Below are 18,011 nucleotides of genomic sequence, written 5' to 3'. Positions count from 1 at the left end.
TCAAACAACCGCCATGATAGACAACATTTTGGGCGTGGATTGACAAGGCTGCTGTACATAGTGTGCTGGCCTCGCCAAACCCATTCACTAAAAGTTGCTACATTCATCACATGGTTTAAAATATATAAATATCGAATGATAATGCCATGCTGTTGTGGGGGGGAGTGGTGTGTAACATATCTGGAGAATGTAAGACAGACTCAAAAACGAGTTAAACCCGAAAGGGTTGTTCAGTTGAACTTGGGTCACCCTTCTCAGACTGGACATCTGTGAAAAAGAGCTTTATAGCTCATCGGATTCCTCCAGTATAAATAACGATTCCGGTTTCTGTTCCAATGGAACAGAAATTCATTAGAGTTCTCTTATCCACCTACAAGTACTTGGTGTTACTCTTTACAGTTGTTTGATCCTGAATCCAGGAGTAGAAATTCCACACTCCCGTAATGGGTGAGCCAGTATTCTGTACAAAGAAAAGAATGGCCAGAGTTTTTCCCTCGAAGTGGGTGCTTATTTTATCAACCCCCCCCCCCTACCGACGGATGATTGGCTGGATCCAAACAAGTTGCACGGTAGCGAGACTGACGCAACCCACGGGATCGCTTTAAATGCCCCAGGTACCACAGTCCACGCTCGGTGGCGGAATTGTGTTCGTTCTCTCGGCTTGAAGTCAGAGCTTGCGTGTGCTCTCTTTCACTGGGAAAGAGCCGTGTGGCCACTACGTTTGTGGACATTTCCACACGGGCCGGCAAAACCCACAGATTGTGAATTTCCGGGGCACCAAAGTAGCTTCCAAAGAATCCCTGGGCACTCTCAACAACAGCAGCAGCATTATTCACATTGTTATCATCATGAAGACATCCTCAGCATGGTAATCAAAATAATTCTACTAAGCAGCAAAAGAGTCGGCATCATTTCAGTTTATCTCCAGAATAAACATTTACAACGGAATAATTGTCAATGTCAGAATATCCTAAACCTATGATAATCATCTTCATCACCAGGATCCGCACCATAAAATGTACCAAAGTAGCACCAGTAGTAGGTCTAACTTAGTTTAATTTATACTGTAAAGTATTGCGATGCCCTCTTTGGTGGGGGTGAGTTTTTACTCAAAAAACATTGAATGAATGGAAAATAGAACCACAATCATATCATCTATTTTAAACATACGAATTAAAGTACTGTACTGCTTGAAATGTACCACAGTAACAATTTGGTTCGTACAAATGCACGTTGAGACGAGCTTGGGAAGGAGGGCCAGCTGATGTAAAACAAATTGCATTGTGTTTTTTTTTTTATGCGCGCACGGCGAACGATGCTCCGTAGGCCCATCTGTGTGAGCAGCAGCAGCAGCGCGTTTGGAAAGTGACGTACGCGCTTCCCGTTTGGCAGCCGGGGCGCGATGCGCTTGACTTGGTGCCCAGTCGAGAGCTGGCGCCAAGCGCTGTTTTTTGCGAGCGCCAGCTTGAGGCTGATCAAAAAGACAACTTTCTTTGTTTAGATGCCAACGCCGACGCGAAACTTCCCCGCCGATTGCCGCGCTGTTTTATTTTTTGTTTGTTATTTCCACGTGCGGTTTTCCATCGCAGTCGGCGCTCTGCTTCTCTCCCCCCCGACCCCGCCGGTTTCTTCCAAATAAAAAAATGTGTTATTTCTTGCAGGGCCATTGGTGCCGAAGAGCGGCTTCCGATCCCCCTCATGGACTACATCCTCAACGTGGTGAGTTGCGCGAAGCGGCGGATCGGTAAACGGCGAGCCATCCCGAGAAGAGTCTTTCGCTCGAAAGAAAGCGGGTGAAATAGGTGCTGGCGAAGGTGGCGCGCGCGGCCACGGTTGCGCACTTATACAAATGAAATGTCGCTTCGGCACGCAACGATCCGCAGATCCCTTCGACGTCGTCAAAAACCCGACGACAAATTTCTTGTTTGTTAAATCGGCCGCGTCCGCTTCGTTTTTCTCCGCCAAACACGTTATTTATTCGTTTTTTTTTCTTTTCTTTAAAACAAGGTCTTGCGTTCATTGTGTCCATTTTGAGGGGGGGAGGGGAGGGGGTGGGGGGCACAATTTGACGTCAACGTAAACCAAAACTAGCGCAATGCAGATACGCGCGCGGGAAACGGCTGGCCGCCATCTTGGCGAGGCTGGCACGCCGCCGTTTTGTGTCGGGCACCGCATGCAGATTGGGTTTTTTTGCCCGTTTTTTTTCTTCCCGCGAGGGTAAAAAAAATAAATCCCAGTGCCCACTCATTCAAACGGTGCCAGCTTCCTTCACGGGTGGTGAAAAGAGAGGCCTCCTCCCCTGCCCCTTTGTGTGCCAGCTTGGGAAATGCTTTAATTGCGTTCAAATGAGGAGGATGGTAATTAATCCGTTGTGGTTTAAATTGTTTTGTTTTTACTGGTTATGTCAAGAACGACTGCTGTTACTGCACAAAATGAACAAATGAATTGATATAAATTAATATTTTTCTAGTAATAGGTTTTATTTTTCGTAAGCAGTGGTTATTTTATTTGGTCGATGACCTGCGCTTAAAATATACATTCGGAAATGAAATACCATACAATAATCTACCACAGTCAGCATTGTTTGTTACTTCCCATTTGGGTGTTTACTTTTTTTGGTGGCATTTCATATTTAACAATGTTTATGCAGAATTTAATATGCAGTATCTATTCCGTTCAGCTGTTGTGCATTTTGTTTTGGTTACACTGAAATACGGGATAACATCTGGTATCCTGGCACACTGCCGACCCATCCAGTGCTGTAGAGACCATGTTCTGCAGTACTCGAGGCATCTGACACCACCTGACAAGACACCTATGTAACACTAAGCCCCCATTCATTAGTCCATGGGCCAAGGTACAATTTGGTACAAAGTGACCTTGCAGAACTCTAGCCATATATCTTCATAGCCAATACAAGTGACTTTTCGATTTAAAGCTTTCGTGACTGCAGGGATTCATCTTCTTGGTTCTTTCGGTAAAGTCACGTAGAATGGAAATAAAATAATAAAAATAAAACAAAAAATTACATTTTTATTATTTTATTTCCATTCTAAAACAAAAAATTACATATTTTTATTATTTTATTTCCATTCTACGTGACTTTACCGAAAGAACCAAGAAGATCAAGACAAGTTAATTGTGTCATAACTTATAAAAAGTGGTATGCTATCATTATTGGCCTTTTTGCGATATATTCCAGCATCGTTTTGTGAGATAAATACATTCGCATTTGGAACTCTCGCAGCTATCAGTGCATCGTCCTGTGTTAGAGAACATCCTCAGAAGGCAAGGTCACAGAATGACTTGAATTCATTTTCATTGGACTTCCATTTTTAATCCCCAGCTGTGGGCCTGTGTACTTAGTTCAGATATTACTCACCCACTGATGTCAGCCCTGATTGGGAGTCCAACTCAAGAAGCCACGTGCACCGCTGTCCGCCCCTCCCCACCATTATTTTTATTATCATTTATGGGCTATCATCATAGCGCATAGGTGTCCACTGCACATTTTGTCATTTGTTTCCACTATCCTCAGTCTTGTGATAATATGCTCAAATAGTGCACATCTTTCTGGCACCAATCTCTCATGTCATCTAACCATACTCTGTTAGGGCTTTTATCTCTTTCTGGTTCCTTCCATTTTTCAAAATATAAGGCCGCTTAATACCAAATGTGGCAATTCCATTTCATTCTTTATGAATTTGATTATTTACAGGTGAGAATCTAACCGTTATCCTGCTTAAATGTATTCAGATGAAGTTCGTGGAGTCGATCTTGAGCAACAACACAACGGACGATCACTGCCAGGAGTTCGTAACCCAGAAGGGCCTGGTGCCTCTTATGGCCATCCTGGGCCTGCCCAACCTCCCCATCGACTTCCCGTCATCCGCCGCCTGTCAGGCAGTCGCCGGTGTCTGCAAGTCCATCCTGGTGAGCGGGCTGACAGCTCTGAGCAATGCTCAGCGGTGGGAGATTGTCACCAAGGGTTTGTGATGTCGTGGCGGGTGGGCTTGCTGGACGCCAAACAGTATGTACGTATGTATGTTGAACTTTTTCGCACCGTACGTAGTCAACCGTGGTAATCGGAGGTGCGGGGGAAGGACAACAAAACTAAATGCCACTCACTACATTTTTTTTGCAGGTAAGGCCCACTGAGTTATATGGCTCTTTTTCAGAATAGACTTGGTCACAAATGATAGCTCAACAAAGTGGCTTATGTGGAAATTCATAGCAGCCAAATACTCAATGCATGTTGATTCTAAACGTGGAGAACGATGAAAACTCAAACCATGCAAACTCACCTGTATACCAGGCGAGGTAGTTAACATCTCGCCACCGCAGCACCACATTGTTCGTGAGCGTGGTTGTTGTCTCCACTGGGAAGTTCCACAGATTAGGAAAATCCGATGAATCTAGATTTTGTACAAATCAAGAATGGAAATGAATGGAAAATATCTCTTTCAAACGTCTCGTATCTGTCTTTCAAATATGATGCATCCAGATGGTTTGTGACACTCTCCAACATGCTTTTGTCTTCGTAAGTATTTAATGAGCAGCATGGAATCTGATAGCTCTCGTGGCAATATGCATTTGCAATCCTATTTTTGCTTTGGTGAATCTCACTTTTGGAGTCGCAAGCCAAAGCAATGTGGCCGGTGTGCAAAAAAGGGTATGTTCTTAATAGCGGCATTCCTGTGTCCTGTTGTTTCATTCGTATTGGATCATCTTCACGAGAATTATGGATGGTCGGATGGAGCCAATGCATAAACCCTTGGAAAGAGTAGAAAAAACATTAACACCACCCTGTAATTCACGTGATGCACTCCATTTCTTTATAGTTGCTTTTAGATCCTACATATATCCAAAGTGGTTGAGAGGTGGTGCAGTGGTTACCCCCTACTCTTCCACTCTCACCAAGACATCTTGTGTATGATTGTGGGAGTACCCACACTCGACCCCCATTTATAACTGTTATTTTATAAATCCAAATTTTATTTTTTATTGTCGCCCATGTGTCTTACTGGCGCCCCCCCACGCCCGCCGCCAGACGCTATCGCACGAGCCCAAGGTTCTTCGCGAGGGCCTCCTGCAGCTCAACGGCGTCTTGGATGGCCTGGATGCGCTGCACCGGCCCATCGAGGCGCCGGGCGGCTCCGTGCTGCTGCGCGAGCTGGCGGGCGCCGGCTCTGTGAGCGACGCCACGCTGTCGGCGCAGGCGACGCCACTGCTGCACGCTCTCACCGCCGCGCACGCCTACATCATGGTGTTCGTGCACACCTGCCGTGTTGGACAGGTGAGTGCTCGCCTCTGGTTGGTGGTGGTGATAACAGTGGGGAGCGGTAGTGTAGCGATTAACGCGCGCCGAGCTATGAACCCGGTGACCCAAGTTAAATTCCCTCTCACGGCCATCACCAGTGATGATTATCTGAGCCGGTCATGGGCCACCCTTAGGTCGACTTAGCTTGGAGGGTTTGCCTGTTGTTTCATTCACCCTCGTGTGCCTGGCCTTGATATATACTCGCTTAACAGCACTTGCCCCAACAGTCTGTTAAAGAAATACGGGGAATTTGGTGATAACAGTAAAATCAGTGATTTGTTAATCAGTGAGCATTGAGGCAGCGCTTTTTTCTAGTTTACAGCGGTAAGGAAGTGGTGGAAATTCCACATACCTGTGGCAAGCGCGAATCTCTCCATAGGCAAAACAACTGTTAGCTTCCCCGCAAAGTGGTACCTTTGTTATTGACTGCAGGGATGATGGATCCAATCAACCAACTCCTACCAGGATTTGAACTTGAAACCTCGTGATTACGAGCCACTCGCTCTTCCGCTGAGCCACCTGGGCGATAGTAATGCCCTTGGTATGATTATGGTGTTTGTGTAATTGTATTGGTGTAATGATAGCGCGTTTGCCGCTTGTTGCAGAGGATTCGTGGTTTTAGCTTCGCAGCTTTCCTGGTTAATACTTGGGCGCCAAGGTAGCGAGATGGTAACTACCTCGCCTGATATGCAGGAGGTCGTGGGTTCCATCCCGACCCTGACGCCTGCCTGTTGTATATTTGGAGTTTGCAGTGTCTCTCCCCGTGGTCACGTAGATTTTTCTCCAGTTTTTCTCTCCACATTTAGAAACATGCGTTCAGAGTTTTTGGCTGCTTTAAATGTCCACATGATAAGCCACTTCGTTGAGCTATAATTTGTGATATCCAGGTCGCTTTTTAAAAAGAGCTATATAGCTCAGTGGACCTCACCGGGTAAAAAATAAATCCATAGTTTATTAACCACACCTACGTGGCGACTGCTTCACAGTGGACGTTAAAAATACCGTGACATTCGCTAAAAAGAGTAGGCCATGTGTGCCGGCGCTTGCCAAGTCTGATAAATTACTCAGAAATTAGTTATTTGGGGAAAATAGCAACAACAAAAAAACACTTCTGGTTCCTTCTTTTCTCCTTTCCTGCAGAGTGACATCCGCTCGATCTCTGTGAACCAGTGGGGCTCCCAGCTGGGGCTGAGCGTGCTCAGCAAACTGAGCCAGCTCTACTGCTCGCTTGTGTGGGAGAGCACTGTCCTCCTGTCGCTCTGCACGCCAAACAGGTGCCCTGCGCGCACTCTCACAGCCACCACACCCATGCCGACTCTCCACTGATAATTATGATTACATTGTACATGTGTACGTTGAACTTCTTTTGCGCCGTACGTAGCCAACTGTGCTAATCGGATGTGCGGGGTAAGGCCAATAAGCTGAACACAAAGCAGTGCTATCTATTGCTATCAGCAGTCGTTCTCAAGTGAGTGCTTGGAGCAACCATGGGGTGGTTCTTACCAGATTTGAACCTAGTCTCTTACCCGGCCACCTCGCATCGGCGCATTATCAACACTTTTGTCTCAAACTTTTTGGACGCATCCCTTGAATCTCGCGTGTTTGTAAAACGTATATATGTGTTGAGATGCTAATGGTACAGTTATGCTAATGGTGCTCGATTGTGCAAACAAGTCAAGAATCGGAAGCTTGAATTCCATTGGAATCGTGACTCACTATAGTTCTATTGAAGCACACGTGGCAGGAGTTGATCGTTAGATGGTGACATCAAATGACCCCCGGCTCAAGCACCATTTCTTTCTGCCCACACTGCGACACTGTTGCCCTGTTCACCAGCAAAGGCATGGTTTGTGCACCGTTGTGGCTGGTTGTTGAATATTTTATGCCTGCAGTGTCTGACTGGTTTTGTTGATCGAATGTTGTAACTTTAAACCCCGAGGGGGGAAGGAGATGGAGGAGGCTTGTGCTTGCGTGTCAAGTAACAACCTCCTGCTTGTACCGTTTATTTAGGGTTGGTGCAGTGGGATGAAATGTTTACACTTTTTTTACATGTTCGTTTGCACAGTACCGTTTCCAGGTACTAACTTTGCAACAGATATTTTTATACACGTTTAAGTTAATTAAACATGGCAGGAAAAGGCAGCTGTGTATTTAATTCTCTTAAAGAGCTGCTCAATTTTTTTTGTGCATTTTTCTGTATAATTGTATTCCGATTGTGCTTTCCTCATCATTAGTTTCCACTCTTACATATGTGTCTTTGTATATATGTGCATGTGTGTGTTCATATATGCACTTATTTTTGTGCCTGTGAATGCATGTCCCTTTGCATATCCATGCATGCTTGGATGTGTCTCCATGTACATGTGTTCGCATATGTATTTTTTACTCCCTTGCCGTGTGTTGTACGTGCAATGTGAATCTGTGTATGTGAGTTTGTATGTACGCGTCTGTGTTTTGTGAGGAGTGGCAGCGCAGTGGTTAGCATGCTTGCGCTACGACCAGATTATACACCATTGACGATTATCTAAACCCATCTTGGGCCTGCCTAAGGTCGGCCTGACCAGAAATAAGTACCTGGTGCGATGTGTAAACATCGCCACTAGGTAGACAAAGGTGACCGGGCGTGGTGCTGTCCACCCACCCCCACATCGTGTGTCGTGCCGGTATACATAGGTACTACTCGCTCGCAACACCTTGCCCCCAACCTGTGCTAATTCTACACGGGGTTGATGTTTGTCTTTGTGGTGACAGCCTGCCCCCAGGCTGTGAGTTTGGCCAAGCCGACATGCTCAAGCTTCTGCCCAAGGAGGAAGGGGGGAAGGCAGCAAGTGCAGCCCCCACCCCCTCGGGTGCCGTTCCCGGGGCTCCCAAGCCGAGGAACGGTCGGTCTCGCCTCGTCCGCCTCGGGAAACCCAGAATAGCGCTCCGTTTTCACAACCGGCTTCGTGCGGTGTTATTTTCGGCGTCCTCAATTAAGCCCAACAACGGCGGCAACATCATTGTGGTGATAGCGCGCGGCGGGGAAAACGGAAAAAAACAAAAGGAGGCCAAAGTGCGCCAGTAAATTGTGGAGAAATGTTAGCTCGTTCTGGCATCGTTTTCTTTTACAATGTAGTGTTTACGATGGATGTTTTGGGGGGGGGCGGGGAGGGTAGTTTTGTTTAATGAATTATATCACTTCAGTCTGATGTCATCGTTGCACCTGCCAATTATGGAATAACATCCCGGATTAAAAGTTGCTGTTAGCCAAGATCACATTTAATCGAACTTACACAATTGTGGGTGTATGTTTTATACCTTTTAAAGGTGTGTGTAATTGTGAGTTAAAATCGGTCCACATGTCTTGGTAATCAGCAAATTCTCAAAATACCGTGTCAGTTATTCTCGGATAAACTGACTCGCATTGAATATGGGATTCTGATGGTGTATTCATTGTTTAATGCATGTATCGACCCATTGGCTTATGCATTGTTTTAGAGTGATTTTGACACCATTTTTGAGCTGTACTTTTGAAGATCACTTGCAATGAATGTGTCATTAGTGCCGCCCTCCCATCCATGTTTGTCCCCGAGCCAGAATTTACACATCTCGTAAGACCACAACGTGTCACGGTTTGGTACCAGCACGGCTCGACACAATCAGCCAGTGGAAAACTACCAGTGCCATGGGAGGCCCCACGCCAGTTCGGCTCGAATGCGCAAGTGGGAAAAGGGGGTTTTAACATCTTCTTTTCCCTGCACAGAAGCAGAGGCGCTAGTGGGGATGGAGTCGACGGCACGTGGCCTCTTGGAGGGCTCGGTGTTGCCTCTGACCCTCGAGGGCGATCCCAGCTCCCCCATGGAGACGGAGGAGGTGGGTGTGGCGGGCTGCGCCAGTGCCGTGAACGACGGCAAGGCCGGCAAATCCAAGATCTCCCCAGCAATGGCCGCTCGCATCAAGCAGATCAAGCCCTTGCTGTCCGGTGAGTTTACCTGGCAACCGATATAAACCAGAGCAGACAATGTGAACCAGACTTTAGTATAAGGTTCTATTGTTAAGGACTTGTCTGATTGAACAAATTAGTTAAAGGGTTGCCCGAAAGTATTGAGACCCAATCAAGGACTAAAAGAACCTGCTTTTGACATCTGGGCCCCTCCAATCCCCATTGTCTAATCACGAGCTACGGACGTACTGCTAAATGCGTGCCTGGCCAAAGTGCTGCTGTTATTATTGTTAAACACTTCAAGGACAAACGTACTTTTGGTAAGCTTTACAGAACCCATGAGTATCCACGATCTTCATCATTTATTATCGCCATCGAGATGTGATTGTGATTTTTTTTTTTCCCCACCAAAGCGTCGTCCAAACTGGGCCGCGCGCTAGCAGAGTTGTTCGGGCTGCTGGTGAAGCTGTGCGTGGGCTCGCCGGTGAGACGGCGCAGCCACCACCCGGCCACGAGCGCCACAGTGCCGTCTCCGGCGGCCCGCGCCACCGCCACGGCGCTCACCAAGCTCCTCGCCAAGGGCCTGTCGTGGTCGCCGCCCCCGTACACGCCGACGCCGCGCTTCAGGTGCGTTCCGCTCGCCACCCTCGCGTGGGGGCACCAGCCGCCCGTCTCGCCGCGGTTTGGCTTGTGTTAGGTGGTTTTTCCTGCCTTCGGGGGAGGAAGGGGGAGAGAGATCGTGGGGCCATCCACAATTTTTAAGGGGCCAGAGACATCGATTAACTTAATCGATGAATTGGGCAATTCGCCAGATGATGCTGTATGTAATTACCAGCGAAACGTCGTACTCAAACTGTAAATGTTGTGGATTCACTCTTCAACACACTGGTGGGCTAAAGTAGTGAACTATTTGACTTTTGTCAACGTGACACTTGTTTGCTGATTGGCCGTGTCGGGTGGTGGAGGGTTACGACACATTTAGAAATAACTCGATCTAACCCAAAAACCGTTTGATTTAAAGCTTTCGTGACTGCAGTAATTCATATTCTTAGCTCTTTCGGTAAAGTCACGGTCGTCCGTTTGTGTTATGGTCGAAACGTCGTGAGAATTTTTATTGTTATATATATTTTATTATTTTATTGTTTCCCTTCAACGTGACTTTACCGAAAGAGCTAAGAATACCAAAAACCTTTATTATGAATAATATTGGTCGCGAAAGCCTACGTGTTAAACTGTATCAGCTGTGTTGGCGTCACTTTTTTTTGCGATGCGATTGGGCGGTAGGTGCGCCTGTTGTCTAACCACCCATAATGCGCTAAGTGTGATTATGCCTGGATAGTGCTTGGATCGATGACCCCCATGTATATGTAGAGGCTGTTATTGGCTGCAGGTTAAAGTTGTGGGTAGCATAGGGCAGCCACAGAAGACTAATTGTGTTCTTCCACGTGTAGGGCAGCCACAGAAGACTAATTGTGTTCCACGTGTATGCGAGCCGCATTCACAAACCCGCACTAACCAGGGTGGTTAATTATGTTCAGATAACCCCCATGACCCTCGTGGCATGTCTAGGCCCTCATCCAGCGGTCGGTGGATCGACATAAGGTGTACGCCGTGGAATTTAGGTTATATTTTATACTTCACAATGTGCAGAGCCATCCTGGTCGTGTCTGCTTTAACCCCTCATCGTTGCCCCGCCCAGGCTGACGTTCTTCATCTGCGCGGTGGGCTTCACGTCGCCCATGCTGTTTGAGGAGCGCAAGTACCCGTACCACCTCATGCTGCAGAAATTCCTCACATCCGGAGGCCATGACGCTCTCTTTGAGTGAGTACCCCTGTCCCACTCATCCGCCTCTCTTTCTGCTCTGGTCTTTACAACAACAAAAAATTTAGAGCTGAGCTGTCCTATAATTATTTAATGATGGCCTTGTTTGCCAATTGTATACATTTTATTATTCTTCTAATCGGGCCCTCTGCCACCTGCAAAGGTTCATGATATAGCCATGAATGTTTTCAGTGTTTCATCAGTTCAATAAAATGATATTGGGAAATATATATGTATTCCTTTTGGGGTCTTCCTTCTCTGTTGAGCCAAAAATTACTGTCACCGCACCCCGTAACCGTTGGTCCAACGATGGTGCAGTTAAGCGTGTTTTAATGTGTTACATGGTGCAGCAAATGCTATGAAATAATTTTTGTGACCTGGCGTGGATGCTCGCCACACCGACCCTTCCACAGGTGTGCCGTTCTGGCCTTAATAGTTGCTCGCGAAGCGCACTTGCCCAGCATTCTCGTTAAGGCGAGGATCTCTGTGTTTGCGTCTGCAGTACGTTCAAGTGGGCCCTGTCGATGGGCGGCAAAGTGGCAGTGACCGAGGGCCTGGAGGCGGCTGACCTGCCGGACGGAACCGGCGAGTTCCTGGATGCGTGGCTCATGCTGGTTGAGAAGATGGTGAACCCCACGACTGTGTTGGAGTCGCCGCACACGCTGCCCGCCAAGCCTGCGCCCGGCACGCCCGCCAGTGCCGCCAGCGCCGCCAGTGCCGCCGCCAATGCCGCGGCGTCGGCATTTAGCCCCGTGCGCTTCCTGATTCTCACGCAGAAGGTGGGGGCCCCTGTTTGTTGGTGTGTGTGTGTATGAGGTGCTCGCTAACAGCACTTTCCCCAACAGTCTGTTAAAGCTATCCGGGGGGGTCTTTGTGTAGGAGAGGTAGGGAGCAGTAAGAGGAACGGTTAGCGTTGCTGCACTGAACCCTGCGATCAGAGTTTGGTTCCCGCTCACGGGCAACACCAGTGACGATTATCTGAATCGGTCCTGGGCCTCCCCTAGGTCTACTCAGCATCAAACTATTACCTGGTGAGATGTGTAAGCGTCGCCACTAGGGAGCTAAAGGCGGCCGTGCATGGTGCTGGTCACCCACCCCATCGTTTGCCGGCCTTCATAGGTGCTCACTTTAAAGCACTTGCTTCTCCAATCTCTTAAGGCTATACGAGGTAGGGTCTTTTTTTGTGTGAGACCAGTGGATATAGATAGTGGTCCACTGTTACATGCCCCACTCAAAGTAGTTTTACAGAAAGCAACGTTTTGATTCAAAGCTGCTCCCACGTATAGTCGATCGGAAGGTCACCTCTTCCAAGACATCTGCCCAAGTGTGGACGACTGTATCAGAACTTTAAATCGTAACTCATGCAAACTTGGAATTGTGCATGCAGGCTGCCTTCGAGAGCATCATGAACCTGTGGAACCGCAAGCCACTCAAGGTGTACGGCGGACGCATGGCTGAGTCGATGCTCGCTATCCTGTGCCACATCCTGCGCGGCGAGTCGGTGATCCGCGAGCGCCTGGCCAAGGAGCGCGAGGGTGCCCGTGAGGATGACGCCAACACCTCCAGTGCGGCTAATGCCATAACCACCGCGACAGCCGCCACCGTCGCTGTTGCCGCCGGCGCCGCAGCCGCTACCGCTGCTGCCACCGCCGCCACTGCCCCCAGCACGTTCGTGGTGCTGGAGGACGGCTCGGCGAGCGCCGGCACCAGTGGAGGTGGTGGCGGCGGCGGCAGCATCGCAGCGGTGGCGCCCGGAGAGGGCGGACTTGTTGGTAGCGTTGTTCCCAGCACCGCAGCGGTGGTGACCGCGGCTGGCGCCGTTGCCTCTGTTGCCGGCGCCGCCGGAAGTAGCGCGGCGCCGGTCGTGACAGCCGGTGTGCCGAGCCCCGCATTCTCGGTGCTCGGCTCCCCGGGCGGCGCGCCGGTGTCAGGGACGGCCGGCGCTGCCGTCCTGGCGGGGAGCGTCGTGGCAGCTGCTAGCAGCGCCGTCACGCACCGCAGGCAGCCGGACGTGAATCAGCAGCAGCTGCAGCAGGTGTGCGGTGCTGGCACGAACGCTGGAATCTCGTGTGGCATTCGCGCGCCACGCGTACAAATCCAAATTCTCACACGTACACACTTTTATGCTTGTATTGTGCGTGCTTCAGTTAATTAATCGCTACATAATCACACCTTGGAAATCCATATTTTTTGCTGACCCAGTGAAGGGCACCCCATGACGATGGCGTTAATGGCGCATATGTGCTTTGTCTTTGTCAGTTGATGGACATGGGCTTCTCGCGGGAGCATGCCACCGAGGCCCTGCTGCACACCTCCACTATGGAGCAGGCCACGGAATACCTGCTCACTCACCCCCCTCCTCTGCTCGGCGGATCGGTGAGTGCTGGTACCGGAGATAACCGGCCCAGGGGGTGGTCTGGTGACCACCGCCGCCGCACGACCGTGGACTTGACAGTTACTTTTAATTAATGCTTTCCAACTAAGGTGGGAATATGTTTAGGCTGAATACGTGAATGCAATCGGCAAAGGGAGGCTCAGAATAACATTCAAAGAAGATGGTCCAATATAAATTACATTTTATTATCATGTAGTGTTTCTGTTAGGGACTTGCTTTATAGAAAACTGGTCAAGTTCATCGAAGGGTTGCCCAAACTTGACGAAACACACCAGTGCCGAAAGGTATTCGCCTAGCCAGGCGAGGCGATCACATCGTTGCATGTGACATTTTGTCTGGCTGTAGATTGAACACGAACCAGTAAGCTAGCGATAGTTAAACACGTTCCTACATGGCATCTCTTTAAGACACGTGCAGAGTCGATACTAACTTAAGAAATTGAGAGTTTAAATATTGCATACTTACCAAAAAAAGTCCTTACGGGTTACATTGGCTGCCAACGATAATTACGAATAACGTCTTTTACGGCGAAACCAAAAATCTTCCATTAACGCTCGCTTTGCTTCGTGCAGGAGATGCACATGTCCGAGGAGGACCAGATGATGCGAGCCATCGCCATGTCCCTGGGCCAGGATGTCCCCATGGACCAGAGCACAGAGTCTCCCGAGGTGAGCCAGCCGCCCTCACCACGAAGACGACGACGCGTCATCGGCGGCCAGAAGCCACGCGGGCCAAGGTGGCCGCATGGTCCCCCCCCAACCGAGGGCTGATGCCGTGTCAGACACACCGAGCCAGCACCGCGGAAGTATGGCGAGTTATTAACTCGCCGAACCTAGGTTCGATTCTTAGCAGCGGCGACCATTGGCTGCGTCTGATATCTGAACTTGGGCCCGTGCCCTCTCACTTCGCCATCCCACACTGACCAGCATGGCGAAGTATGGTCATCCAACCCCTTTAACCGACACTGCATGGGGAAGCCTTAATCCATCAGTGGATTGACAAAGGGCTTGATAAAAAAATCCCTACGCCATCATTTGTAGCGAGTTGATTCGTCTCAGCCAAGTTACCAATGACTGCAGTGCTTAACGTATGGAAAAAAATTCTCGCCTCTCCCCCCCCCTCCCCCCATCTTCGTCCGTATCGTACGTCCTTTGTACAGGAGGCAGAGCGCCGGCGCGAGGAGGAGGAGCGGAAAGCACGTGAGAAGACTGAAGAGGAGGAGGCCGGCGCGCTGGAGCGACTTCTGGACGTGCAGCCGCTCGACCCGGCCATCCTGCAGAGGTAAGGGCTACGAACCGTGCGATCTAAGTTCGATTCCCTGCACACAATCGGTGGTGAGTGGTTTCTGAACCAGTCCTGCACGCCCATTTTCCCCGATACGCACTGAAGTATGGTCAGACTCATCCGCAATGGCTGACACGGTGTAAGGAGGGACATTGATGGGTTCTCCAGTTCAGTACATTTTATGGTCCCATAACGTACGAGTGAGGTGTTTGTACACCCCCCCCCCTCCCCAACTTCACTCAGCGGAGGAGGCATCTCTTGCCTGGCTTTGCTCATTGCGTCGATATCACCCGTGCGTACGCAGGTTCACTCAAGAGATGATGCCCGGATGCTTCCACCTCCTGGATGAACTTCCAGACACGGTGTACAGCGTGCGAGACCTGCTCATGACGGCCATCCGCCGCAACGGCCCCGACTTCCGCCACCTCATGCTGCGGCAGGTGGTCGAGCAGGTGGGCCCCGCGGACTTTGCCCCGCCAGCTCAGATTTATCATCATCGTCGTCGGCTTGTCTGCCATTCCACTTGTATGTGTGTGTGCACGTGTGTGCACAGGGTGAGTAGTCGTGTAGCGGTTAATGCGCTGCGCTGTCAACTCAGTGACAATTATCTGAACCGATCCTGGGCCTCCCCTAGGACGACTCGGCCTCAAATGAGTACCGGGTGCGGTGTGTAAACATCGCCACTGGGGAGACGGTGACCGGGCGTGGTGCTGGCCACCCACATCCTCGTGTGCCTTGCCGGCCTTCCTAGGTGCTCGCTGAACAGCACTTGCCCCAAGAGTCTGTTAAGGCTATAGGGGAGGTATCTTTGTCTTTGTGCACAGGTGTGGGAGGCTGCCAATGTCCTCATCAAGGCGGCGCTGCCGCTCACCATCAGCGACAACAAGACGGTGGCGGAGTGGACGAGCCAGATGGCCACGCTGCCCCAGGCCTCCAACCTGGCCACTCGCATTCTTCTGCTCACCCTGCTCTTTGAGGTACTGCTGGCGCTTGGTAAAGATTGATCTGTCTGCGTTCACTTCACACCGGGTTGAGTTGCCACCAGTGGCGGCGGACGATATTCAGTCGAATACAAGATTAGTGACAAGCGGACGTGGGGGGTGCAATTGTTCAGAATGAAACATCGTGGAGATGGCGACCTGTTTCACGAGATTAAAAGTTATTAAAAAATCTGTCCGTTAACATTGTTGTAGAAGCAACGGTCTGAAGGACTAAAATGGTATTCTCATGTAATCCATCATCCAGTCAAAAGCAGTCTGGGTCTGGTCTAATCAGACCTCGCTGCCTAAACTTTATCCGGAATTCCTCATTTATCTTCACCCAAACTGGAATAGAATGGAGGGGTGGGCGAGGGATTGCAGAAACAGTGGGATTAAAATGTTACTCTGCTTGTGATATCTATGTATGTTGAGCTTCTTTTGCACCGTACGTAGCCAACCGTGCTAATTGGAGGTGCTCGCGGTAGTACTGAGTGACGCCAACTCATGCACACGCTCGTCCTCTCCGCTATCCCTCTCCTGCCCTCAGGAGCTCAAGCTGCCGTGCGCGTGCGTGGTGGAGTCGAGTGGCATCCTGGACGTGCTCATCAAGCTGCTGGAGGTGGCGCAGCCCTGCCTGCAGGTCGCCGGCGACGACATGTGCACACCCAAGTGAGCTTTGTTCGTGCAAAATCAATCCACCTGTCGCGGCTCGTACCGCCAGATCCGACCGCGTCCGTCCAGTGCTCGCCGAGCTGCATTGGCTTCCTGTTGCCGAACGAATACGTTGCAAGGTCGCGCTCATTCCACACAAAGTGCGTGCCACAAATGAACCGAGATACCTCGCTTATTATGTCAAGGAGCATAAATCATCGCACAAACTTCGGTCATCCTCGCAGCGGCTTTTGTCTGGCCATCGAACAACATCTGAAAGTGCATCGCGCACTTTGAGATGTGTTTCTGTGGCCGTTTGGAACGCTCTCCTGATATTAGGAAGCCACTGGAGCTAAGCACTTTTAGATGTACATTGAAAGCTCATTTCTTTAGAACTGCTTTTTGTGTTTAGTTTGCCCTTCCCCCCCCGCACCTGCAATAAGCACGGTTTGCTACGTATGGTGCGAAAGAAGTTCTACATACATACACCTCCAGCCTTCGCTCGCGACATCTCCCGCTAGCAGTCACATGGTCTTAAGGAGGCTGCTCTGATAGCCATCTTCTCATAGCCTCGCAATAAACCTGTGCATGGATATTCGTACGACACGCACATTTTATTGATGTGTTCATGTTGGACGCAGCGGTTGGCGCACTACCATTAGAACCAGGGCACCTAATTATGATTGCCATCCACTGTCGGCATCGGTGGCGAGTGATGTCTGAACCTGTCCTGGGCCCACCTTCCTTCAAACCACAATGCTGACTAGTGTGGTGAACTTTGGTCAGACAACCCCCAATGACTGACATAGCTTGGGGGGGGAGGTCTTCATCCAGCAGTCGATTGACTAAAGTACTGTCCATTCTGCAATAGTCTTTACGTGTAAAGAGAACATTAATCTTGTCAGCTGCGTGAGGTTGTGGCAAAGAAACCGATGACACCGTCGTCCTGTTCCTCCTCCTCCAGGTGGATCACGCCCGTGCTGCTTCTCATCGACTTCTACGAGAAGATGTCGGTGGCCTCCAAACGCCGGGCACAGATGAACAAGGTACGAGTCGTGCACATCGCAAGGAAGCAGAGGCGTCAGCGCACACATGCCCAGACAAATCTTGCTCAGCTTTATGGAATGTTGGGACGAGTACTGTTAATTATTTTTTTAGACATTTGGCAAAGGCCGCTGCCACAATGTATTGTTAGCGTGCACGTATTAACGCTGGCACTCCTCCCACTCCCCCACCTCTCTCACGCATGCAGTACCTTCAACCGGCTTCCAACAACTGGCGCTGGTTTGACGACCGCTCGGGCCGCTGGTGCAGTTACAGCAGTGGCAACAACAACACAATCGACAGCGCGTGGCGTGCCGGCGAGAGCAGCGTGCGCTTCACGGCCGGGCGCCGCCGCTACACCGTGCAGTTTAACACCATGGTGCAGGTGAGACGTGGTGGCGAGATGTTAACTACCTCGCCTGGTATGCAGGAGTTCGTTGGTTCGATCCCGACCCTCACATCTGTTTATTTGGAGTTTGCATATTCTCTCCTCGCGGTCGCGTGGACTTTCTCTCCCTGTGCTCTGGGTTTTCTCTCCACATTTAGAAACATGCGTTTAGAGTATTTGGCTGCGATTAAAATTTCCACGTGAT

The 18,011-nt window shown here is 49.9% G+C and overlaps 1 protein-coding gene across 16 annotated transcripts in view; it reads left to right on the top strand.

Moving 5' to 3' along the window:
• HUWE1 (HECT, UBA and WWE domain containing E3 ubiquitin protein ligase 1) overlaps nt 1-18,011 on the top strand; it is a 93,794-nt gene that overhangs the window by 37,249 nt on the left and 38,534 nt on the right. For 15 of the 16 annotated variants that reach the window (XM_076074203.1, XM_076074200.1, XM_032971366.2 and 12 more), the window contains exons 23-40: nt 1,662-1,719; nt 3,757-3,933; nt 5,051-5,296; nt 6,461-6,594; nt 8,072-8,202; nt 9,063-9,281; nt 9,656-9,869; nt 10,942-11,064; nt 11,567-11,843; nt 12,452-13,099; nt 13,324-13,440; nt 14,032-14,127; nt 14,619-14,740; nt 15,048-15,195; nt 15,568-15,720; nt 16,271-16,392; nt 17,339-17,420; nt 17,627-17,803. In XM_076074203.1, the coding sequence (XP_075930318.1) occupies nt 1,662-1,719; nt 3,757-3,933; nt 5,051-5,296; nt 6,461-6,594; nt 8,072-8,202; nt 9,063-9,281; nt 9,656-9,869; nt 10,942-11,064; nt 11,567-11,843; nt 12,452-13,099; nt 13,324-13,440; nt 14,032-14,127; nt 14,619-14,740; nt 15,048-15,195; nt 15,568-15,720; nt 16,271-16,392; nt 17,339-17,420; nt 17,627-17,803 (3,244 nt within the window). The remainder of the gene's footprint in view (nt 1-1,661; nt 1,720-3,756; nt 3,934-5,050; nt 5,297-6,460; nt 6,595-8,071; nt 8,203-9,062; nt 9,282-9,655; nt 9,870-10,941; nt 11,065-11,566; nt 11,844-12,451; nt 13,100-13,323; nt 13,441-14,031; nt 14,128-14,618; nt 14,741-15,047; nt 15,196-15,567; nt 15,721-16,270; nt 16,393-17,338; nt 17,421-17,626; nt 17,804-18,011) is intronic. The other variant, XM_076074202.1, reaches the window with a different exon arrangement.

This window comes from Petromyzon marinus, chromosome 46, assembly GCF_048934315.1.
Source record: "Petromyzon marinus isolate PM22_M1 ecotype Great Lakes invasive population chromosome 46, UKy_Petmar_22M1.pri1.0, whole genome shotgun sequence".
Taxonomy (NCBI): Eukaryota; Metazoa; Chordata; class Hyperoartia; order Petromyzontiformes; family Petromyzontidae; genus Petromyzon; species Petromyzon marinus.
The sequence above is the reverse complement of the archived record's forward strand: the minus strand, read 5'-3'. Positions and strand labels throughout refer to the sequence as shown.